The sequence below is a fragment of the Lontra canadensis genome, unplaced genomic scaffold (assembly GCF_010015895.1).
Source record: "Lontra canadensis isolate GAN:19392208 unplaced genomic scaffold, GSC_riverotter_1.0 scaffold88, whole genome shotgun sequence".
NCBI classification, from domain to species: Eukaryota; Metazoa; Chordata; class Mammalia; order Carnivora; family Mustelidae; genus Lontra; species Lontra canadensis.
The window spans coordinates 7,366,215-7,391,862 of NW_022631082.1; the positions used below are offsets into that span (position 1 = coordinate 7,366,215).

Sequence of the window (25,648 nt, forward strand, 5' to 3'; positions counted from 1 at the left end):
AGGTTCAAGGAAGGAGCTGAACATCCAGCCAGAAGGGGTGGAGGACCTTGACCCCGCCTCTCTTCCCTCCAGAATGGGGTTTCCCAGGGTCTAAGAAGGCAGTGGGAGGGGGGGGAACCTGCCTTGACTGTAGGAATTGGGGTGTGGGAGTCACAGGCCAAAGGACGAATAAAATCTCTGGTCTGGCCAATCTTTTAGTAAGCAATTTAGAAGCAGTTTTCTATAAAATGGGTTTGGCAGCAGCACCTCTTAGGACAACATCATCAGGGATGTGTAAGCCTTGCCCTCAGCACCCTGCGGGCACTAGCGGTGTATCAGCAACAGTCCCCCAGGCCCGCTTCCTTCCAGTCTGGGGCCTAGAAACAGCTCGTGCTTTGGAGGATGGGCAAGGCCACCTGAGCCCATCAGAGCACCGAAAGCAAACCTGCCAACTCTTCAGTTGGGTGATTGGCTACGATGTCTCAGTGGGCTTGCTCTCCACAGATACAGGGGTGTCTGAGCTTGAATGTGTACACATACGTGCACACACACAGCCACCCGCTCCTGGAGACTCTGACACATTCAGTAACTTGTGGGGACCCCCTTGATTCACCGGGCCCTGTAGTAGCCCAACCTGCCTTCCTGGGGAGGATGAGAAGTAAAAGGATAAAGAGGTGGTTAGGGAGGTTTGTGAGCGGAACATTAAAGAACTGAAAATACCTCAAACCCCAAATAGCAGGTCACAGATCCACACCAGGGAATGATTTATTAATGGTTTAACCAGAAGAGATAAAATGGAAATCTGGAGAAAAACAGAGGTACCAACAAAGGGAGCCCTTTTCTCTACCAGGAGAAAAACAAATTCTGAACCTCCAAGCTAAACAATGAAATTTGCAAATCCAGATAAACATTTGGGTGGCTCTGGGCTCTGCTCAGAAGCAGCTGGCTTCCGGAGCGCGGGGGGCACAGCCAGCCTCGTGCCTGTGGCCTCTGCTGTAGCCCCAGGAGGGAACAAGTTACATCCCTCAGAGGCTGTTGACATGGGCCTGGCCTCTTAGGTTTCCCATGGGAAGCAGACTTCCGGGTCATCTGAGGGGAGGCTTCCGGGGCCCACTAGGGCCTGCTGGAGCATCTTACAGGATAAACCAGGGGGCACACAGGGCCCCACAGGCTTTCTGGGGTCTGCTGAGGGACTGCTCCCAGCTGTTTGGCAGCAGCACTTCTGGGGCCAGCGCAGAGCAGAAGCACACAGGCGCTGAGCACAAGGCACTTCTGAGGTGGTCTGGAAGTGGTCTACAAATCCCTCCAGGACCGCTCCCCTGGAGGGAGATTCCCAGCCCCCTTTGGTGTATAGGGTGCCGGGGCTTTCCCTGCCAGCCTCGCCTTCGCCTTCCGGTAGCTGAGGCGCTTGAGGGCCTCCAGGTCCCGGTGGGTGCTCATGATCAGCCGGCTGCACGGAAGCGTCAACGGGAGCTGTGTGGGCTCCACCAGACACCCGAGTGGCTGCTCACGCCCCCGCACAAGCTCGCACACACGAACACTCCACAGCTCTCGGACACACACAGAGGCAGAGGCAGGCACTGGGCCCTCCCAGCCATCCCCCAAGGCCCCATCCCCTCTGCCGCCCCTCCCAGCCGGTTCCTCCATGGATCCCAGCCCAGGGCTTACTTCAGGTGGGAGAGCTCAACAACGAGACCCAGCACGGTGTCTGTTGCATCCTCCATCCTGGCGGCCTCACAGCCTTTGATGCCTACACAGGTCCTGGCGGGAAAGGAGGGAAGACAGGAGGTCTGACCTCACTGGACAGCCCTGCCAAACTCTGTTCTGGGGGCTTTTGGAGGGCCTGGAGTGGTCTTCTCTAGATATTAATACCTTTTCCAGATATGAAGCCACCAGAGGCAGAGCCCTGATGGCCAACCCAGCTGGCTCTACCATCGAAAGCACACCCAGAATCCAGCCTCTTCTCCCCACCACCTCGGACCCCATCTGGACTGTGGCCACGGCCTCTCTAGCTCCCAGTTCCTGCCCCTACAGCCTGTGCCCCACTCAGCACTGGGGTGGAGTGGGGTGTGAAAACAGAAACCCCGTCCAGCATCCCCCCTCAAAGCCCCTGCACCATCTGCCAACACCTCCGGACCCCCATCCCCTCCCTTCTCCTTCCCCTTCTCCCTTCCTCCAGCCACAATGAATTCCTGGCTGTTCCCTGAGCACTTCGGAGGGCCCTGGAATGTTCTTTCCCCAAAGTCTCCTCCTGATGGGGGGAGGGAGCCTTCTCTGATCAACACTTTAAAATTTTAACCCCTTCCTCACTGTCTTTCTCCTCAACACTCCACCATCTGACTCATTTGCCTGTCTCACCTTCCCACCCCCACCAGAGGGAAGCTGTGTGTTTTGTCCCACATTGTCTGCCCATGCCCACAGCAATTCCTTGAAGAGCTGGCACTGGATGGCGTTAGTATCCACGGAAGGGGCAGAAGCACCACGGCACCCCTGTGTCTAATGCATGCGGCCTGTGGGTGTGGGCAGAGGGCTGCCCTCCTGGACTCGGCCAGCAGCTGTTCCTAAATCCTCCTCCACCCCAGCATGCCAGCGTCTCCTGGGCTGTCACCACAGGAACTCCAGCTCCACTCCACCCACTGCAGTCACCCCGAGATGGCATGTGGGCCTGGCCTTAGCTGATGCTTGTCTCACTCAGCCACAGGCCACTGTGCCAGACCCATGACCTGCCTGGGGGCCTCCCCATGTCCTTGTGGGTCATATCAGAGGCCACTGGAGATTCAGACAAGAAGCTCCCTTCTCTTTGCTCGAATAGTAGTAGAGCCGCTCTAGCTAAACTGCCTCTGATCCCGTGCAGGGCGTGTGTGTGCGTATGTGTGTGCGTGCACGCGCGCACGTGTGTGGCAACAAGTGGTACAGCAGGTACTAGGTACAAATGTGTGCATGCGCGGGAGGTGAGAACGTGGTCACCCTCTACCCTGAGGAGGAGGAGGAGAAAGAGAAAGGAGACCTGCTCTGCCAAGGGCTGTGTCCCTCACCCCTCCTCCACACCTCTTGCCAGACACAAACAGAAACTTGGCCATGAATAATCGATAAGCTGCAGCCTCTGCAGAGAGGCCAGTTCAAGTACAAGGTAACAGGAGAGGACTGTCACCCAGTGCTAACAGCTGGCGGGGCTGGGAAAAAGGGAGGTGAGGGACTATGAGAGGCTCTGCAGTGGAGACAGAGGACCCGCCAACACACACACACACACACACACACACACACACACACACTCACACACACATTCTCTCTCTCTCTCTCTCTCTCTCTCCAAGGCCTGCAGGAGGGAGAGAAAGCAGCCTGCCTCAGGGCACTGAGCCAAGTGAGGTGATGGGACAAGTCAGGAACTCTGCAGGGCCCTCTGGATGCCAGAGTGGGGAGAGGCCCCCAAGACCAGTGATTTTTAACCCCTGTCTGGGTCCCCTTCCCCTCCACAGAGATTCAGGGTAAGCTCTAGATCCTCTCTCCAGAAAAACACCTAGTTTGTTAAAACAACCTATGGAACTGGGGGTACTATCCCAGGGGCCCTGGGGAGACACTCCGGTTTAGCTGTAGATGGGAGGATCACCAGCGCTGCACTTGTGTAGAATGAGGGCTGCACAGTGTGAAAGAAGGGACTCGGCTCCCTCATGGAGGCCCATGGAGGGAGAGTGTCGGGGTGCCAGTGCCAGGAAAGCAGTGACACTCTCCCCTCCCAGGGACTTAGGGACAACTGCTGCTGGGACAAGAGTCCTGGGTTAGCCTCCCCCTTGCCTACCTCAGCTGGAGCTCCGTGAGAAGCCTTCCATCAGCATGTGGGCTTGTGCCAGGCCAGCAAGAGGCCAGCCTGCTCCCGGGAGGAAACAACTGTAAAGAGGGCACACACACGTGAATGGCCTAGCTGGTTGAGCCGCGCACGGGGAAGGAAGAGCTCATGCTGGGAACCTCTCAATTCTCCTGGGCCATGCCAGGAGCACGGAGGTAGAGACCCCTGCAGAAAAGTGATGAGTGAAGGGACAGGATGCCGTGACAGCTAAACCTGGGGGCCACCAACCCGGGTTGCTCTCGCCCTCCCCACTCAGAAGGAGCAGACAGGGCAATGTTAGGCCTGACCCTGGTGTCCCCTGCCGAGCCTGTGCTTTCTGAAGGGCTGATCTGTGTTGGACGATGGCTCTGTTCCTGGTGGCTGAGGCGTGGCACTGCCTCCGGCTCATCCTGCAGTATCTAGAAAGGTACAGAGAGGACCCTCCGTGATGGTGACTGGAGCGAAGTGGGCATCTGGTGTTGAGGGGAAGAGGCCGGCTAAGTAAGCCACCTATTTTGTGTCAGGGAAAGATTTTAGAAATATATGGTAAGGGAGAAATTTATAGTTAATAGCGGAGAGAGCCAGATAAACCGGAGAAGCTTAAGTTTCTAAATGTCAACGGTGGTTTAATTTTCATGGAAAATGTCAAGCTCCATCATGGAGGGGACATGGGTCCCTCTGAAGAGGCAAAGAGGCTGGGGTGGAGTGGCCAGTCCACGGCCTCTTCTGAGGAGACCAAGTCCTGGAGTAAGAAGGGATCTGTTCCAAAGACATAATTTCAAAGGCAGGCCCCTCTCCCCTGCCGGGTGGGGGATGGGATGGACGGCTTGAGCTGCAGCTTAGAGCCGCAGATCGTCCCTGAGTCTCCAGAGCAGATGCGATGAACGGCCTGTAGCCCGACGGTTCTCACCGGGGGACGATCACCCCGAGGCACTTCACGCTGGTCAGCACACTCTGGTGGGGGGACCTCTACTGGCATCCAGTGGGTAGAGGCCAGGGGTACTGCTCAGCACCCAAAATTGCACAGGACAGCCCCACCACAGAGAACTATCTGGCAGCAGTACCGAACCGGAAGCCTGCTGTAGACAATACAGTATCTCCCAGGCATCTGGCCTCCTGTTCCAGGTAAGTGGTTCTTTGGTTTAAAATACAACTCACCCAACTCAATGCACCATTTTCAGCCGTGAGGACTCTTACCTCTCCTAACACTCCAACCACTGCTCCCACCTGGGCTGTGTACACGTTTGACACAAAAAGGGCAGTCCCTGTACTGAATGTGCTGGAAGCCATCACTGTAAGACCCAAGAGGGCCCTGGAATCAGCTTGTAATTTTTAAAGATTTTATTTACTGGGGCACCCTGGTTCATGCAGTTAAGCATCTGCCTTTGGCTCAGGTTATGATCCCAGGGTCCTGGGATCCAACCTCACAGTGGGCTCCGTGCTCAGTGGGGAGCCTGCTTCTCCCTCTGCCCTTCCAGCCTGCTCATGCTCTCTCTCTCAAATAAATAAACAAAACCTTAAAAAAATTAAAACAATTAAAAAAAGATTTTATTTACTTATTTGAGAGAGAGCAAGCGAGAGAGCACACGCAGGGGGAGCAACAGAGGGAGAGAGAGATTCCCCACGGAGCACAGAGCCCAACGCAGGGCTCCATCCAGGACCACCAGAGCCAACGGCAGATGCTTAACCGACTGAGCCACCCAAGCGCCCTGGAATCAGCTTTTATGTTTTTTTATTTTTATTTTTTTTAAATATTTTATTTATTTATTTGACAGACAGAGATCACAAGCAGGCAGAGAGGCAGGCAGAGAGAGAGAGAGGAGGAAGCAGGCTCCCTGCTGAGCAGAGAGCCCGATGTGATGCGGGGCTCGATCCCAGCACCCTGGGATATGACCTGAGCCGAAAGCAGAGGCTTTAACCCACTGAGCCACCCAGGCGCCCCTGGAATCAGCTTTTATTTATTTATTTATTTTTTTTTTTTTAAGATTTTATTTATTGATTTGACAGAGAGAGATCACAAGTAGACAGAGAGGCAGGCAGAGAGAGAGAGAGAGGGAAGCAGGCTCCCTGCTGAGCAGAGAGCCCGATGTGGGACTCGATCCCAGCACCCTGAGATCATGACCTGAGCTGAAGGCAGCGGCTTAACCCACTGAGCCACCCAGGCGCCCCTGGAATCAGCTTTTAAATGACACTCCTTATGCGCATACAGAGGCTCCACCAGCCCTGTGGTGAGTGTCACATCCTAAGGGAGCTACTATAAAAAGAAAATACCACGCTTTCCTGTAGGGGGACCTAGGTTTGACACTGGTCTGTCCCTGCTGTGTAACCTCTGTGAGGCCTCCTCAGAAGCAGTGCTCACAGCTGACCCACTGTGGTCGGGGAGGGCCTCTTGGTGGGAGGCCACTTCTGCCACTCTCTCCATCCACCTGATTCTGTTCCCAAGTGTCCCTGTCCACCAGCCTTCCTGCCAGGCTCTATCTGGTACCTTTCTGTGGGAACCTGCTCATGCCGAGGTCGCCTTGACATGTTTGGGAACGCCCGGTATCAAAACAAAATGTGTCTGGACGTCAGCAATCTTGTCAGGGCAGCGCCTCTGCCCCTGAAGGGCCTGTCAGGTCTGACCACCCCGGCTGTCTGCCATTCCCTGCCTGCGGATTCCTTGGTGTTTTAAAGCCCAGAGTCAATGGTAGCCAGCCCATCAGGAAGGACTTGCTCCTTTACCTGCTGGATGCCGCTAAATGTCCCAACCGCTTCTCCTTTAGCCACTGACCAGCAGCCTTTTCTTTCCAAGGGAGGGATTTACATTGTTTAATGGATGAGACTCCAGTTATAAAATTTCAGCTGTGCCCACACCTGCACGCCTACCTATCCTAGGTGATTGTGTTCAGACCCTAGGCCTGGACTGCACTGTGACTTGCTTCCCAAGATCTTGCTCATCTGGCAATTGAGAAATGGGTGGCGCAAGGAGTCGGGGGCCCCCGTGTAGCAGGGAGGGCCTGGTCTGACGTCACCTTGCAGGTGAACACTGTGAAGAGCCAAAAATGACCCCTGGCTCTCCCTTGGGAAAGCGGCACCTTGGAGACCCGCATTTGCCCAACCCAGCCGCATTCCCCTCTGCGGCTGGAGCAGCTGGCTTTCTTCGGCTCGGTACCAGAGGAAACACTATGCCTGTGTTTCAGGGCCATATCATATGAAAAGACTCTTTAAGTGCTGAAATGATAGTGTACAGAATGTCCACTCTGGGATGCAGGTGGGAACGGTACTACCACAAACCTCGCAGGGGCAGGGACCACGCCTAATCTGTTGACTCCTGGCAGAGCAGGCCCTTGATAAGCATGTAACTGAATTAATGTTTTAAAGATCTCAACAGGACAGCCAGAAAAACAGAGGCCGCTGTTTGTGAAGCAAGCTGGGCTCCGTGCTGCAGGACAAGGCATCTGAGGCACAGGTGTGGAATCAGGCCAACCGGGGAGCAGACCCAGCCTGTTTCCCTCCTAGCTGTGTCACCTTGGGCAGGTGCCTGGACTCCTTCAGCCTCTTAACCACACCCAGGATGTGGAAAGAGAACCACCTACCTCCCAGGGTGTGACTGCAAAGCACTTAACCCAGACCCCCGTGTGCCAGTGGTGAGGGATGTGGCGCTTCCCTGGGGGCGGGGCCAGAGCAAGGCTGCCACCTGCCCCAGACAGGTGAATGCCAATGGCCTGCATAGGTTCAGCAGCTGCGGAAGGAGACATTAGGCTGCTCTCCCACTGCCTGTTGAGCAGGCAGATCCCTGAAGGAAAGCAGAGTCCCTACAAATTCCAGCAGGAAAGCAAAATTCTGTCTATGTTTGAAAAAAAAATCGTATCAGGACCCTGAAATGACCTTTAAGGTGGACAAAGGCTCTTTCCAGTTGGGGACTGAAGTCCTCTCCCCTAAGCCCAGTCCTGACATGGCTGGTTTTTTTCAAAGTTATCGCTCAAGGTCTTAGGCAGTCTCTGTGTATCTCTCAGAAACCTGCCGCCAGGGGCCCCTGGGTGGCTCAGTGGGTTAAGCCACTGCCTTCGGCTCAGGTCATGATCTCAGGGTCCTGGGATCGAGTCCCACATCGGGCTCTCTGCTCAGCAGGGAGCCTGCTTCCCTCTCTCTCTCTCTGCCTGCCTCTCCGTCTACTTGTGATCTCTCTCTGTCAAATAAATAAATAAAATCTTAAAAAAAAAAAAAAAAGAAAAAGAAACCTGCCACCAGAGTCAGGCCCTGAAGTGTGGAGAGAACTGGGGGCTCCAGTCAAGAAAGGGAGAACCTCCATTAACTCTGCCTAGGCTGACAAAATATGTGCAGGTCACTGCCCGGGGCTCTTCAGCTCCCAAACAGACCCCTTACAGAAAGGCAGGTCTGTCCTTTCTGGAAAATCACTGACTCCATACCCACCAAATCTGCAACTCATTCCTCTAGATATGTGTGGCATATAAGCAGACTGTCATGCACCCCAAATTCCACACACCCCCCTACTGGGTGGTTTGGGAGAGGCTCATGGCCACTTGACACCTGTCCTGGGATGGTCTGCCACAACATGGGGAAGCTCCTACCTGCTCAGGTGAGGCTTCGAAGTCAGGGGCTTCCAGGGCATCCCGTATCTGGCTGTCTGGCAGGAAGTCAGGTTCCATGGCTGGGGACTCCCCCAACACAGCCTGGTCTACAGAGCCAGGAGGGGGCTCATGCCAGCCTGTGGGGTCCGCAGGGACATCTATGCTGTCCTGGCAGGCCCTGGTCTCCTGCGAAGGGCCACCCACTGCTTCTCTGTGCACCGGTGGAGCAAAGGCTCCAAGAGACAGACTGAATCCCTCAAGGTCTTGTTCAGGGCTCTGGCGACCTAACTCAACTGCTTTTTTACCTGTGGACTGCAACAGCAAAGGCAGTGCACACACACCTCCCAGCCCCTCTCGATCCAGGCCAGGCACCTTTGTCTGATTAATACCTGGGCCCATTTCCGAGGCTAGAAGACTGAAATCTCCTGCACCTATCGTGGGCTCTCTTATCCTGTGACCCAGAGCCAGGCAGGCTTCAGGACCCCCTGGAATGTTGCCGGGGAGCTTGTCTTCCCACCCTGCCTCCCCTCTATGTCCTGTCCCCCCACTGAGAGGTGTGCCACTGAGCAGGGTCCCACTGCAGCCTCCATCAGGGGCCTTCCCACTGGGACAAGGAGGTGCCCTCGTGTTGGCCTGCTCATCTGGCCCGATAACCTCCGGAGCCCTCTGTTCTGGCTCAGTGGGGTGTGTGCTCAGATCTTTGATGACAACGGTCCCAAGGGAGGAGTGTCTTGGGCTGCTACAACTCTGTTTTGCTTCCTTGCCAGTCTCGCTGGTTATCTGCAAGGTGTCAGGGAGGCCCTGGGCTGCAGATCTGGGCTCCGGGCCCTGAGTGATGGGACCTACGACACTGTCTCCTTCCTCCTGATGCCTCTCAGGCAGGTCAGCCCCTGCTCCCCCTCGGGGACTTGCTTTCTGGAGCGCTCCTTGTTCTGACTCCTTATCTGCAGCACCATCGCTCAGCAGGGGACCTTTCTGGCCATGATAGCCTAGAACCCAACACCCTTCCCTGCTTTCACCCTCTGGTGTGTTGGTTACTTGCTCTAACACGTGGTCCTGGCTGGCCCTCTTGGAGGCCAAGGGCACTGTCCCCCATTCTGGAGAGGCATCAATGGAGGCTGAGGGCTGAGGGTTCCCACTGCCAGGCACACGTGTCATGGGCTTTTGGTCTCTGTGCTCAGGGTGGGTGCTGTCTCTCTGGGTCTGGGCACTCAGCTCCCTGGCCTCCCAGGGAGCAAGCCCTAGGGATTCCTCCCACGGCTGGCTTCCGGCCTGCTGGGCACTGGGCTCTGGTGGTGTTTCCTGTGGAGAGAAAAACACTCAGCCTCGAGCTTTCAATTATCAACCATTTCTAAAGATTTTTTTCTTTTTTTTTTTTAAGTAGGCCCATGCCCAGCGTGGAGCCCAATGTGGGGCTTGAACTTATGACCCTGACATTAAGACCTGAGCTGAAATCAAGAGTTGAACACTTAGCTGACTGAGCCACTCAGGTGCCCCAAGACTTTTCCAGTTGTAATTACCCCCCATATAAAGTCTCAGACACTGCACATGATGTCCCCAAATAACATTCAGTACCAGTGCTGGCCATAGTTAGAACCAGGGGCTGCACGGGCAAGAGGAAGCACAGGAATCCCTCCTTCCATCAGCTCCTTTCCACCAGCACCAGGCACACAGAGGCTCTTGGACAGATCAAGGATACAAAAATCAAGGAGGCCTGTGGATTGTGCCCATGTTGATTGCCTGGTGCTGGCAAAAGATGCTAGTTATAGAACACATTACCCCTGGAGGAAACGGGAGGAGAGCACACATAGACCTCTCTGAAGTGTTTTGTTTTTTCGTGGTAAAACACACATTACATAAAACTCGGCATCTTAACCATTTTGAAGTGTACAGTTCAGCACCATAAAGTACGTTTACTTTGTTGTACAAACATCACTATGATCCATCTCCAGAACTCTTTCCATCTTCCCAGACCAAAACTCTGTTCCCACGAAACAACTCCCCATCCTTCTCTTCCAGCACCTGGTATCCACCAACTATTTTCTCCCTGTACAATTTTTTTCTTTTTTTTGAGAGACAGTGTGTATGCACCATGAGGGGTGGGGGAGAAGAAGGGAGAGAATCTTAAGCAGGCTCCAGCACGGAGCCCAATGTGGGGTTTGATCCTATGACTCTGAGATCATGACCTGAGCCAAAATCAAGAGTTGGGACTCTTAACCAACTGAGCCACCCAAGAGCCCCTGCCTCCTCTAGGGACCTCCTATAAATGAAATCCTATAGTATTTGTCCTTTTGTGGCTGGCTTATTTCACTGAGCATAATGTCCTCCAGGTTCATTTATGTTGTAGCAGGTGTCAGAATGTCTTTGCTTTTTACGGCTGAATAATATTTCATCATATGGATATGCCACATTTTGTTTATCTGTTCATCTACTGATGGACACTTGGGTCTGGGCTATTTTTGCAACTTTCTAGGAGTCCATACTTATTTCAAGATAAAGACTTAAAAGAGCAAGAGGGAGAAGGAAGTGAAGTGAAATGTCCTTAACAGAGGTAGAGATGACCAGAGCAGGGTGGGAAAGGAGGGTTCTGGCTGGGACATAGATATGTAACTGTCCTTTAGGTAGATGGCAGCTCAATCCAGGCTCTCAGGCCTAAACCTCCAGAAGCACTGCAGCCCCTGGATCTCCCCCAGGTCTGGATGCTGGTAGCCAACATTTCCACCTGGTATCTCCCAGTCATCTCCGACGATGCATGGCTGACACCAGCTCCTGAGCGTGCCCTCAGAGGCTCCCTGTCTCGACCACAATAACTCCATCCTTTAAGCTATTCAGGTCCCAAACCACGGAGTCAGCCCTCCATTGACTCCCTTCCCCTCACATCCACGCCATCAAGTCTCCCTCCAAACTGGACAGCAAATAATTACATTTGGTAGGTAGGGACAGAGGTTTGTACCCAAGGGCACTCTATAGACAGTTGTCCACCTTCCCACACTTCTCTCATGCAGTGACCAGTGCTGAGGGAGAAACCTCTGCCACGGTTACTCCCTACACCAATCAGGCCCAGCCTTTCTAGGAGGGTGTGCACTGCCAGTATCAGACCACTGAAGGCCAGAGCCTGTCAATTTGGCTTCAGAGAAGCCACTGGCAACCAGCTGCTGAGTTACACGGTGTTTCCGGCAGTCAACAGTGAAGCTAGGACACCTCTTACTAGTTAATTAACTTTAAGTAAGCTCTACTCCCAACATGGGGCTTGAACTCACAACCCCAAGATCAAGAATCACATGCTCCACTGAGTGAGCTGGTCAGGCGCCCCAACGCTTCGTTTTTAAATTAAACTTTTTGTGAGATCATTGTAGATTTATATGCAGTTATGAGAAATGATGGGGAAAGACTCCTCATGCCCTTTACCCGGTTCCCCCAGGGGTAACATCTTGCATAACTCAAGTACAATATCACAACCCAGACGCTGACGTCGATAAAGTTCACCGACCTTGTTTGGCTTTCCAGTTTGAGTTATGCTTGTTTGGATGTGTGTAGGAAGTTCCTTCTCATGGTGGAGGCTGTGCATCCACCACACAGACAAGATATGAAAAATCGCCACCATGGGATCACTGTGCTGCCATGTGTAGCCACACTCGCCTCCCTCCACCCTGCCAACCCTGCTCCAACCCCCTGCAACCACTAACCTCCCCACCATCTCTACAATTTTCTCATTTCAATAATGTCATGCAAATGGAACCCTGCAGTGTATCACCTTTTGGGACTGGCTTTTCCCACTCCACACAATGCCCTGCGAGTCCATCCAGATTGTTGCGTGTTTCACTAGTTTGTTGCTCTAGATAGAGCCCATCTAGGTTGTTGCTGGGTTGTGTACCATGGCGTGTTCAGCCACTCACCCACTGAAGGATATCTGGGGTGTTCCCAGTTTGGGATGATTACAAACACAGCTGCTGGGAATGCCCACCCCTCACTTGTGCAGGGGCCTCTGTTGCCAGAGACATCATCACCCTCAGAGCTCACAGTGGAAAGGACGAGAGAGTATATTTTAAGACCCACCCTCCTCCCCCAAACCACACAAAATCTTCCAAGAAGCAAAGGGGTTCAGGGATAGAATATGGGCTGTCTTTCTGCATTTTTACTATTCTTATGCATCCTGGGGAAGAGGGCTGTGGCCTTGACCGCTTTGCTGCAGGCACAGCTGTCCTGAGCACCTCGCATAGGCCTGGTATGCACTCCACAGACATCTGTAGCACAGTGTACTGGAAAGGGGCACGCTGACCAGTGCAGGTCTAGCCAGTGCCAAAGAAGACCAAGGCTGAAGTCAGCTGCCAAGGATGGGCCAAGAAGAAGCTGTATCTACGGGGCTGACCTGGCTGATTTTAGGGGCTCCGTCCCTGAGGTCCACTTCCCTCAGCTCTGCTTGTCCTGTCACTGTCTTCCTGGGTTTAGCAAACTGGGGGACAAACCTCCTGGCTGGGTTCTGTGAACGGGAAACAAGAACAAAACAGCAATAAAGATAAGGGGAGGAATGAGGTTTCAGAAAACAAATGCTAAACCAGTTTCTTTCTTGCAGCATCAAATGCAGCCCTTGCCCTCCATCACCAGCACACAGTCTCACCAGCCTGTCAGCCTTCTGGTGAGGAATGGAGACAAGAATTCCAGCTTAAGGGAGGCAGTGTCATTGGTTCATTCATGAGGCCCTAAAACAGGCTCACCTGGGAAAGAGGAGAAGGAACTGGCTCCTTTTCTGGTTGCCCAAGGAGCCTGGAGGGAGCTCCTGCTTCTTCATCATGGGAGCTGGATGGAGAAAGACAAAACAGGGGAGGTTCGGAAGTCCTGGGATGCTGTCAGTGCATGTGGTGAGGCAAACAGAGGAAAGTGGTGCTCAGTCTCCTGTAAGGGAGGCAGGCCCTAGAGCACGTGCCTAGAGAGGATGGGAGGGAGAAGGGAAGCAGTGCCTATGGTGACACTTGGCTGACAAGAAGGGTGCAGAGACCCACAGCTAGAATCCAAGCTGTCTGCTCCTGCAGCAGTTAATCCTTGTAATTCCAGGAATTGGCTCCTAAAATAAGAATAAGAATTCCCATTTGGAATAACACTCCAACCCCCAACTCTATAAATTCTAGAGAAATGAAGGTGTAGATTCAAAAAAAAAAAAAAAAAAAAAAAAGTGTCTAAAAAGCAGGTGTAGGGGCGCCTGGGTGGCTCAGTCTGTTAAGCTTCTGTCTTTGGCTCAGGTCATGATCCCAGGGTCCTGGGATCGAGCCCCGCATTGGGCTCTCCGCTCCGCAGGGAGCCTGCTTCTCCCTCTCCCACTCCCTCTGCTTGTGCTCTCTGTCAAATAAATAAATAAAATCTTTAAAAAATAAAAAAGCAGGTGTATTCGTAATTGCCAAGCTGCAGAAGCAACCGGGGCATCCTTCAGCGGGTAAATGGCTAAACCGTGTGCATCCAGACGCCCAGGCTCCCCTAAAATTGAAATTTTGAAGATTTAGTTCCAGATTTTGATCTTTTTTCTTAACAATGAGTATTATTCAGCGCTAAAAGAAATGAGCCATGAAAAGACTGAGAGGAAACTTAAATGCATATTCCTAAGTGAAAGAAGCCAGTCTGAAAAGGCTACATACTGTATGATTGCCGCTTTTTGACATTCTGGAAAAGGCAAAACTATGAAGACAATAAAAAGATCAGTGGTGCCAGGGTTGGGGAGGGGAGGGATGAACAGATGGAACACAGGATTTTAGGCAGCAAAAATATTCTGTATGAGATTATAATGGTGGATACGTGTCATCCTGCATTTGCTCAAACCCAAAGAACATACAACACAGAGTGAACTCTAAAATAAACTGTGGATTGTGGGTGATTATCATATGTCAGTGCAAGTCCATCCTTGGTAGCAAATGTACCACTCTGATGAGATGGTGATCATGGGCAGGGGGGCGGCGTGGGGGTCGGCTATGAGAAATCTCCATACCTTCTCTTCAATGTTATTGTAAACCAGGTGCCTGGGTATCTCAGTCGGTTAAGTGTCTGGCTTCAGCTCAGGTCATGATCTTGGGGTCTTGGGATCGAGGCCGGTACTGGGCTCCCCACTCAGTGGGGACTCTGCTTCTCCCTCTCCCTGTCCTTCCCCCTGCTCGTGCTTACTCACTCATTCACACTGTGTCTCTCTTTCAAATAAATAAATAACATCTTTAAAAAAATTAAATTATAAACCTAAAAGTCTCTAAAAATCTGGGTCTTTTTATTATTTATTTTAAAAATTTTTTTAAAAAGATTTTATTTTATTTGACAGACAGAGATCACAAGTAGGCAGAGAGGCAGGCAGAGAGAAAGGAGGAAGCAGGCTCCCCACTGAGTAGACAGCATGATGTGGGGCTCGATTCCAGGACGCTGGGATCATGACCTGAGCCGAAGGCAGAGGCTTTAACCCACTGAGCCACCCAGGTGCCCCAAAACTAGGTCTTTTTAAAAAACATCTGAGACTTATGGTTTTATCTAAATAAACGTGTATGTATATACTGTTAAGAAAAAAGATCAAAATCTGGAACTAAAACTTCAACATTTCAATTTTAGGGGCGCCTGGGTGGCTTAGTGGTTAAGCGTCTGCCTTTGGCTCAGGTCATGATCCCAGGGTCCTGGGATCAGGCCCTGCATCAGGCTCCCTGCTCAGAGAGAGGCCTGCTTTTCCCTCTTCCACTCCCCCAGCTTCTATTCCCTCTCTCACTCTCTCTCTCTGTCAAATAAATAAATAAAATTTTTTTAAAAAATTTTCAATTTTAGAAATTTTATAAGTGGAACAGGAAAAAGCATGAAGATGTGTGACAGGTTTAAATTGTATTAGGGAGCTGTTGGAGAAAGAATAAATCTAGATACTGATAGCAAGAGTCTGTTTGAAAAGAAATTTTTTTTTTTTTGAAAAGAAATTTTTTAAAATATTTTTTATTTATTCATTTGAGAGACAGTGAGTGAGCACAAGCAGGAGAAGAGGAAGAGGGAGAAGGAGAAGCAGACTCCCTGCTGAGCTGGGAGCCTGATGAGGGGCTCAATCCCAACACCTGGAGATCATGACCTGAGCTGAAGGCAGACACTTAACGACTGAGCCACCCAGGCACCCCTATTTGAAAATCTTTATTCAGAATGGGTTATTTGGGTGGCCTGTAAGGTAATATTTCATTTCTCAACATAAATGTGTTAAGTTTGTTTGCTTTATATTGCCTTTTTTTCTGTTATACTTCTATGCACATGGTATTTCTTTCTTTCTTTCTTTGTTTTTTAAGATTTTATTTGACAGAGAAAGACACAGCGAGAGAGGGAACACAAGCAGGGGGAGTGGGAGCGGGAGAAGCAGGCCTCCCGCTGAGCAGGGAGCCTGAGCAGGGCTCGATCCCAACACCCTGGAATCATGACCTAGGCTGAAGGCAGATGCTTAACGACTGAGCCACTCAGGCACTCCACAATTTTTTTTTTTTTAAAGATTTTATTTATTTACTTGACAGGGAGAGATCTCAAGCAGGTGGAGAGGCAGGCAGAGAGAGAGAGGGGAAGCAGGTTTCCCGCTGAGCAAAGAGCTCGATGTGGGGCTTGATCCCAGGACCCTGGGATCATGACCTGAGCCGAAGGCAGAGGCTTTAACCCACTGAGCCACCCAGGCACCCCTCTTTTTTTTTTTTCTTTTTTTAAGATGTATTTATTTATCTGAGAGGGAAAGAGAGAGAGAGAGCACATGTGTGGGGAAGGGGCAGAGGGGAGGGAGAATCTTTAAGCAGACTTTGCAGTGACTGCAGAGCTCAATGCAGGGCTTGATTCCACAACCCTGGGATCACAACCTGAGCCAAAACAAGAGCCAGACGGTTCACCGACTGAGCCACCCAGACACCACACACATGATATTTCTTAATAAAACATTTTAAAAACAAAAATAGAAAAAAGAGGGTGGGAACCCACTTATATGCATTCTGACTATTACGGACTCAAACAGCGAGATGGGCAGTGCCTAGGACTGCATGAGCCCTGTTGGCCTCACCAGGAGGGAGGAGTACAGTGATACTGTGGCGCCTGGGAAAATGGCTTAGGTGTGACATGTGACCCCTCTTCATATCACGCACACAGCAGTGATGCCTTTAATCTTAAAATTGCAGTGACCTCACAGATGCAAAAATTCTCACCAAAATACTAGCCAATAGGATTCAACAGTACATTAAAAGGATTATTCACCACGACCAAGTGGGATTTATTCCAGGGCTGCAAGGTTGGTTCAACATCCGCAAATCAATCAATGTGATAAAACACATTAATAAAAGAAAGAACAGGAACCATATGATACTCTCAATAGATGCTGAAAAAGCATTTGACAAAGTACAGCATCCCTTCCTGATCAAAACTCTTCAAAGTGTAGGGATAGAGGGCACATACCTCAATATTATCCAAGCCATCTATGAAAAACCCATCGCAAATATCATTCTCAATGGAGAAAAACTGAAAGCTTTTCCTCTAAGGTCAGGAACACGGCAGGGATGTCCGTTATCACCACTGCTATTCAACATAGTACTAGAAGTCCTAGCCTCAGCAATCAGACAACAAAAAGAAATTAAAGGCATCCAAATCGGCAAAGAAGAAGTCAAACTATCACTCTTCGCAGACGATATGATACTCTATGTGGAAAACCCAAAAGACTCCACTCCAAAACTGCTAGAACTTGTACAGGAATTCAGTAAAGTTTCAGGATATAAAATCAATGCACAGAAATCAGTCGCATTTCTCTACACCAACAACAAGACAGAAGAAAGAGAAATTAAGGAGTCCATCCCATTTACAATTGCACCCAAAACTATAAGATACCTGGGAATAAACCTAACCAAAGAGACTAAGAATCTATACACAGAAAACTATAAAGTACTCATGAAAGAAATTGAGGAAGACACAAAGAAATGGAAAAATGTTCCATGCTCCTGGATTGGAAGAATAAATATTGTGAAAATGTCTATGCTACCTAAAGCAATCTACACATTTAATGCAATTCCTATCAAAGTACCATCCATTTTTTTCAAAGAAATGGAACAAATTATCCTAAAATTTATATGGAACCAGAAAAGACCGCGAATAGCCAAAGGAATATTGAAAAAGAAAGCCAAAGTCGGTGGCATCACAATTCCGGACTTCAAGCTCTATTACAAAGCTGTCATCATCAAGACAGCATGGTACTGGCATAAAAACAGACACATAGACCAATGGAACAGAATAGAGAGCCCAGAAATAGACCCTCAACTCTATGGTCAACTAATCTTCAACAAAGCAGGAAAGAATGTCCAATGGAAAAAAGACAGTCTCTTCAATAAATGGTGTTGGGAAAATTGGATAGCCACATGCAGAAAAATGAAATTGGATCATTTCCTTACACCACACACGAAAATAGACTCAAAATGGATGAAGGACCTCAATGTGAGAAAGGAATCCATCAAAATCCTTGAGGAGAACACAGGCAGCAACCTCTTTGACCTCAGCCGCAGCAACATCTTTGTAGGAACATCGCCAAAGGCAAGGGAAGCAAGGGCAAAAATGAACTATTGGGATTTTATCAAGATCAAAAGCTTTTGCACAGCAAAGGAAACAGTTAACAAAACCAAAAGACAACTGACAGAATGGGAGAAGATATTTGCAAACGACATATCAGATAAAGGGCTCGTGTCCAGAATCTATAAAGAACCTAGCAAACTCAACACCCAAAGAACAAATAATCCAATCAAGAAATGGGCAGAAGACATGAACAGACATTTCTGCAAAGAAGACATCCAGATGGCCAACAGACACATGAAAAAGTGCTCCATATCACTCGGCATCAGGGAAATACAAATCAAAACCACGATGAGATACCACCTCACACCACTCAGAATGGCTAAAATTAACAAGTCAGGAAATGACAGATGCTGGCGAGGATGCGGAGAAAGGGGAACCCTCCTACACTGTTGGTGGGAATGCAAGCTGGTGCAACCACTCTGGAAAACAGCATGGAGGTTCCTCAAAATGTTGAAAATAGAACTACCCTATGACCCAGCAATTGCACTGCTGGGTATTTACCCTAAAGATACAAACGTAGTGATCCGAAGGGGTACGTGCACCCGAATGTTTATAGCAGCAATGTCTACAATAGCCAAACTATGGAAAGAACCTAGATGTCCATCAACAGACGAATGGCTAAAGAAGATGTGGTATATATACACAATGGAATACTATGCAGCCATCAAAAGAAATGAAATCTTGCCATTTGCGACAACGTGGATGGAACTAGAGGGTATCATGCTTAGCGAAATAAGTCAATCAGAGAAAGACAACTATCATATGATCTCCCTGATATGAGGGAGAGGAGATGCAACATGGGGGGTTAATGGGGTAGGAGAAGAGTAAATGAAACAAGTTGGGATTGGGAGGGAGACAAACCATAAGTGACTCTTAATCTCACAAAACAAACTGAGGGTTGCTGGGGGGAGGGGGGTTGGGGGGGTGGGGTTATGGACATTGGGGAGGGTATGTGCTATGGTGAGTGCTGTGAAGTGTGTAAACCTGGCGATTCACAGACCTGTACCCCTGGGGAAAAAATAAATATATGTTTATAAAAAATTAAAAAATATATATAATAAGTAGGTTAAAAAAAAAAAAACTGCAGTGACCTGAGATCACACATCTTCCACCTCCAAAAACAGTTTTGTTGGTCAGACTGTGTGCTGCAATTGTTTACTCAGAAAACCTGGTAGACCAGTCCATGAGGCTTTCTCTGAGGATTTCTGGTGGCAGAAACCCTCCTTCTCCTAATCCTGCTAACCCTTTCTACTTTGCTCTAGTTACATGTGATTTAACCCCATGAACAAACTATTCTCCAGATCCTCCTTTTTCCCCCACTGCCCTTCATTACATATTCCTGGGGAAAAAAAAAAAAAAAGAGGAACTGAGAAACCATGGTGGTTATGAGCACAGGAGCCAGACACAGCCAGGCCTCCAGCTTGCCCTGCACCAGCTCAGTGGCCTTGGGCAAATAGGTCATTTGATCTTTCCAAGTCTCAGAGTTCTCACCTGTGACATGGGGATAAAAACCTATCTCACAGTACAAACAAACGGATAGGTGGTAAAGTGTTTATCATTAGTATACTGTCTGGCACATAACTACTATCTCCTTTCATGAGTTATTATTTCGCAGATCTACAACTCCATCAGTCTTGGTCAAGACTGGAATGGTCAAGAAGGAATGCAGGATTAACATGGATCTGATCAGTAGACAGGACAAGATGCATTCTATTATTAAGTGATCTTGAAAAATTCAAGTTTTTCCTTGCTCCTGGTTAAAATATCAACCTTTCTTGCTAGCGAGGAGAGTCTGGGGAGGAAGGCTTTGACAAGCAACCCCAGGGCCCCTGCGCCCTGCCCAGGGGGAGGTGTGGAGTTGGATGGGTTATGTTGGTCCCCTCCCCTTTGCATCCTGTCTACTGGACTGAGGTCTCTGTTGGTGGGGAGGCTGGCTGGGAATGTTCCAAGGCACCTACCTGGAGGCTGTCTGTACTGGTTCCTCCGTCTTCTGCTCTGTAGAGGAAACGGGTTCTGATGTGCTTTCTGACTCTTCAGGGAGACATAAAGAGCCCCACTCAGAATTCTGGGGGGGCCTGTCAGAGTCTCCTAGCCTTGGGTTCTTTGGGGGCTTCGGAGGACGGACTCCTTCTCCTCCTGATTTAGAGAGAAAGGAAGATAAAGGGATGGGAGATGCAGGGAGTGTGCACTGTCATGGCTGACACCAAACGTGGCAGGGCCACAGCTGCAACATGAGCAAGCTTATTCCAAGGGTAGGAAACCCCCGCTCTGACTCTAGCCTGGAGAGAGACAGATGGGATGGCACCTTGTCCAAGAGCTTAGGTGGCCATGGGATTTAAAGGCTTTTTACCTAAGGACCGGTCGTGACTGAGACTGAATCCTGAGGTGGCCTGGCACCAAACTACATCAGATAACCTGGCCCAGCCAACTGTCTCTCTAGGAAGGTGGTGAGAGGTGTGTACTGGCTTCCTTGGGTCTCAGCTCAAATGCTGATGTAAAGGGCCATTCCAGACTCCTCTAAAGAGCACCCTCTTTCAGACCCATGCTCTTTTTTTTTATTCTCTTCACACCTTTTTATTTTTTTTTATATTTTTTATGATCCTAGGCATTTTTTTAAAAGATTTTATTTATTTATCTGACAGAGAGAGATCACAAGTAGACGGAGAGGCAGGCAGAGAAAGAGAGAGAGGGAAGCAGGCTCCCTGCTGAGCAGAGAGCCCGATGTGGGACTCGATCCCAGGACCCTGAGATCATGACCTGAGCTGAAGGCAGCGGCTTAACCCACTGAGCCACCCAGGCGCCCTCTTCACAGCTTTTTAAAAAATTTAATTTTTTTTGAGAGAGAGAGGGGAGAGGACGAAAAGAGACTCTTAAGCAGGCTCCACACCCAGTGCAGAGCCTGACACGGGGTTCGAGGTCAACCCTAAGATCATGACCTGAGCTGAAGTCAAGTTGGAAGCTTAACCACCTAAGCCACCCACGTACCCCCACTTCAGTTTTTGTTTTTGTTTTTTTTTGCCAGTAGCTATGCACTGGTTATTTTCCACCTCCCTCAATATAAGGAGGGGTCTTTCTCACCCTCTGCTGAGTTTCAAGTGGCTTGAAGATCATCTAGTATACTGTTGGTACCCAATAAATACCTGGTAGATGACTGAATAAACATCTTTGTAAAACAGAGATCACCACCAGGAAACACAGACAGGACTAAATTATGTGCCACTCTAGTTTTCTGTGATGCCTGCCGATTGTCTGTCCTGGGAAAACTGGGACCTAGAGTCGTCAAGTACTAGGAAGGTGATGTCCCAGCTGCCCCTTGGTCTCTTCTATCTCTGTGATACCTTCCCCATCACTGAAAAAAACAAACAATTAAGAGCCTAACACCTATTTGCTGAATGAAGGAAACTTCCTTACACAGAAACTGCCAATAGTGGCTGACTTCTAAGACCTCCCCAAACCTGGCCCCAAACCAATCATTCAAAAAACAAATGATAGGGGAGCCTGGGTGGCTCAAGCCTCTGCCTTCGGCTCAGGTCATGATCTCAGGGTCCTGGAATCGAGTCCCGCGTCGGGCTCTCTGCTCAGCGGGGAGACTGCTTCCCTCCTCTCCTCTCTGCCTGCCTCTCTGCCTACTTGTGATCTCTGTCTGTCAAATAAATAAATAAAATCTTAAAAAAAAAAAAAAAACAGGGGCACCTGGGTGGCTCAGTGGGTTAAAGCCTCTGCCTTCGGCTCAAGTCATGATCTCAGGGTCCTGGGATGGAGCCCCGCATCAGGCTCTCTGCTCGGCGGGGAGCCTGCTTCCTCCTCTCTCTGCCTGCCTCACTGCCTACTTGTGATCTCTGTCAAATAAATAAATAAATAAATAAATCTTTAAAAACAAACAAACAAACAAATGATAAGGATTGAATCTAGTGAGTTCCATGACAGACGCTGTCCCGAGAAGTTGGGTGCGTTATGATAAACTTCAAGATGGGGTTCCCACTGTTACATCCATCTTATGGATTAGAAAGCTAAGGCACATGGAGGCCAAGGAATCTGGAATGGGATCCAGTCAGTGCAACTGCAGAGCCTGCACACCTAAAGGTACCTGAGTATTTATTGAGCACCTACTATGGACTATGCCTCTCACCCCACAGTGAGAACGAAAAGGCAAACCAGACCTTGGCCTGATCTTTCTGGAGGTCTGTCAGGGAGACCCTTTCCAACCTCAGCTCCTTATACAGCTTGAAGCAAACCCACTGAATAAGCTCCCTCTCCCCAGTACTGATCACCAGGATCCTCATTAGCATTCACTCGGCTGTTTGTGCTCCAGAAGACCACAGTGACTTTCCTATAATTTCTGGATTCCATAAGTTATGGTGTGCCCGTTTAGAACTTCACTGTACTGCTGTGTATTTGATTAGTGCTCTCAGGTAGAAGCATTTTTCTTTCTCCCCTGAGTAGACCCTAAGGGTCACAAGGGCAGGAACTGAGTCTATTGCACCCTCTGATCTCCTCCTTGTCCTGCTTGTCACCCCACCCTGCTTAGGTGTCCACCCCAGTGCTGCACTCAGAGCAAGGCTCCAATGAATGCTTCTTACACAACCATATTCCCATCTTGTGGTCTGCCATAAAAGAGGCAAAATTAAGCAGCTTTGTTTATTTGGTTTCTTAAGATGCCCAAACACTAGCTCACTTTGCTCATCCAGTGGACATGTGCACCAAATAAAAACCAAAATATCAACAGAAGTGAAGAGCCTCCCATTTCCTTCCTGTGATCTATCCCCACAGGACTAATTTAAGAAAAACTAAAGGCAGAACTTTATGTTCAACACCAAAGGCCAAAGATGTTGGGAGGGAAGGGCTTCTTTCACCACCTGCCAGAATCGTCTTCTGTCCCCACCTCTTCCAGGACACACAGAAACAGCTGTCCTGGACCAGCCTTGATCCACTGAGCTAGGGAGCTCACTGCCAAGAGAGGCCCCAAATGACCTGCTGTGGGTGGGCCTGGCTGTCCCCAGCTTCCCCCAGCAAGGTCAGGGAAATTCCTATGTTTCTGAGCAGCCTGTTGTTCATCTCTACACAAAACATTTTTAATCCATTGCTAATTTTTCTATCCCACATTGTGGGGAAAAAAAATGAGTACTGCTCCCTATGCTCATTATCCAGTAAGTAGTCATTTCTAAACTTTTTTTTCCCCAAAGAGTTTATTTATTTGACAGAGAGAGACAGTGAGAGAGGGAACACAAGCAGGGGGAGAAGCAGGCCTCCAGCTGAGCAGGGAACCCGATGAGGGGCTTGATCCCAGGACCCTGGGATCGTGACCTGAGCCAAAGACAGACGCTTAACAACTGAGCCACCCAGGCACCCTCATTTCTAAACTTTTAAGAAGTTTAAATTATCTTCAACAATGACAGGGAAATGGAGCTATGCTATGCAGTGCTAGGTGTTTTTCTTTGTGCATGAGAAAACTACATATATACCTATATGTGTATACACACACACACACACACACACGAACAAATAAAGATGGTCATGATATTCCATAAAATGAAAAATGGGGATTACAGATCAGCATGTGTGATGATTCTATTATCTAGTAAAAAAACACTGTATTTGTGTATACAAAGAAGTTTGGAAGTAGGGTACTGAGGTTCATTGCCTGGCTTTTGATGCTGTCCTGTGATTTATCATTGTCCTGTGGTTGCGTTGGACATTAACCTTAGGGGAAGCTGGAGGTAGGGTAGAAAGAACTCTGAACTATTTTTGCAAGTTTTTTGTAAGTCCCAAATTATTTCAGAATGAGAAGATTTGTGGGGTTTTGTTTTATTTTGTTTTAAGTCTGGGAGGAGAATCATAATACCAGCTGACACTTGTGTACGACCTAAGGTCTATCCTTCATGCTTTACAAATACTAATCCACATATGAGCTCTAGGGCGAGTTCTCTGCCTTGGTACTCTTGATATTTGGGACCAGATAATTTTGTATTGTGGGCAACTGTCCTGTGCATTGTAGGATTTAGTATCTCCCTGGCCTCAACCCGCTAAATGCCAGTAACCAGCCTGCACCACATACATCAGTTATAGAAACCAAAAATGTCTCTAGACATTTCCAGTGTCCTCTGAGAGGCACAAATCCTCCCCCAACCAGGCTGAGAATCATTGTTTGAATGGAAAGGGAAAGTGCCTTTATTATCCTCTATTTACAGAAGGGGGAAACTGAGGTACAGAGTAAATCATCTGCCATAGCACAGGGAGCCTGAGAGCTGGGATGAACCCAGGGTTTTGATTCCAAAGCAAAACACTTAACCACACACCCAATGACCCTGTAGCACCTCAAAGACCTTGTAGCTCTATTCAAAGGTTGTCTCTGAGAGTGCACCCCTGGCCTAAGCCCATGGGATCCCACCAGAGACTGGAGGAAACTCCAGAAAGCTTTCACTTTCTACTGTATGAACTTCCTACAATTTATACGTTTCTTACTAGCATGTATTAAATCACCTTTTCCCCTGAGGAGCTTGATGTGGTCATGTTAGCATTTCTGCAACAAATAAACCTACAATCCTCCTATAACCAGAAGCAGCAATAAAGCAGTGCCAACTTGAATGTCCAAATACCTGAAGTCCGAAGCTTTTTCCTCTTACTCATTTTATCCCTCTTTTGAAAAACCTGAAAATGAGCAAAATCCCATCATTACAAGTAGTTCCTGTCTCTGGGTACAGACAGACCCAGTGACCCTGGCTGAGGGCAGAAACCACCCTCACTCCACCTCACCCTATCTGGCTGGGGGGCCAAGCTGGGCTCCAAGGGGACACGGTAGGGGGAGTCACAACCACCTTGGGCCATGACCCGGTAAGAATTCAACCTTCCTTCATGCTGCAGGGAGCAGAGGGAACTGCCCATCTGCCCATCCAGGGAAGCCCTGACGACCCCAACTCTAGTCCCTAAATTAGGACAGGCTATGTGAAGCCGCCTCCCCTCTGGCTGTGGTCTGAGACCCTTGCAGGGACACCTGAGGATTCTGGAAGGAGCCACCTGGGGCCCTTCGAAGGTTCAGGGAGCCTTGTGGGGGATTCCTGGGGCCCGGAAGCAGGAGTCACCACAGACCAGCTCCTGCCAGCCCTGGGGTCCAGACAAGCCCCAACCGACCTGGGCCACTGAAGTTGTCAAGGTCGCTCTGTCCTTATCAGGAACTGAGTAGGTCTGCTCGGATCTGTTGGGAAACAATTCGGTTAAGTCATTTGCGTTAGGATTTTCAAAAGGCCAAGTTGGCTCTCACGGAGGCCGGGCAGCAGGGGGTCTGGAGCTGAAGGGCCGGAAGGCCGGAAGCCTGAGAGCTATGAACCCGACTTCCGGTGACCAGACCTACATTAACTCCACCTCGACCACCTAAAAGTGTGGAATGCCCAGAACGGGGCCGCCAGGAGAAGCCAGAGCCCACAGGTGGCCACGGGACGCCGCGAGTCCGGGAGCCGCCACCGACCCTCACACCTGTTCGCGCGCGCCGCCTCTTTCCCGCGCAACCAGCGGCCCCGTCGTGCGCATGCGCCGTGCTAGCACCGCCCCTCACACTCACACACCACGCGCGACCCGCCTCTTTCCCGGCGCAGCCCACAGCACCGCCCACCGCCCCGCAGTACGCACGCGTACCCGCGCATTGCCTGCCGGGAGTTGTAGTTTCAGTGCGGCGGGCCCAGTAAGTCCAGTGGCTGCGCTCCGG

The 25,648-nt window shown here is 49.8% G+C and overlaps 1 protein-coding gene across 2 annotated transcripts; it reads right to left on the minus strand.

Annotated features, from left to right (window-relative positions):
- Positions 1–1,245: 1,245 nt before the first annotated feature.
- Positions 1,246–25,621, minus strand: CUNH19orf57 (chromosome unknown C19orf57 homolog). 2 transcript variants are annotated; one of them, XM_032835877.1, is made up of 11 exons: positions 25,579–25,621; positions 25,078–25,141; positions 24,546–24,597; positions 19,908–20,085; positions 13,089–13,170; positions 12,743–12,853; positions 8,374–9,675; positions 4,111–4,221; positions 3,776–3,864; positions 1,648–1,740; positions 1,246–1,429 (listed from the first exon to the last, which is right to left on the minus strand). In XM_032835877.1, the coding sequence occupies exons 1-11, from the start codon at positions 25,584–25,586 to the stop codon at positions 1,273–1,275; spliced, it is 2,247 nt and encodes a 748-aa protein (XP_032691768.1). In that variant the 5' UTR covers positions 25,587–25,621; the 3' UTR covers positions 1,246–1,272. The 2 variants fall into 2 exon arrangements, with proteins under 2 accessions (XP_032691768.1, XP_032691769.1); XM_032835878.1 differs by lacking the exon at positions 25,579–25,621 and adding an exon at positions 25,298–25,457.
- Positions 25,622–25,648: the final 27 nt, after the last annotated feature.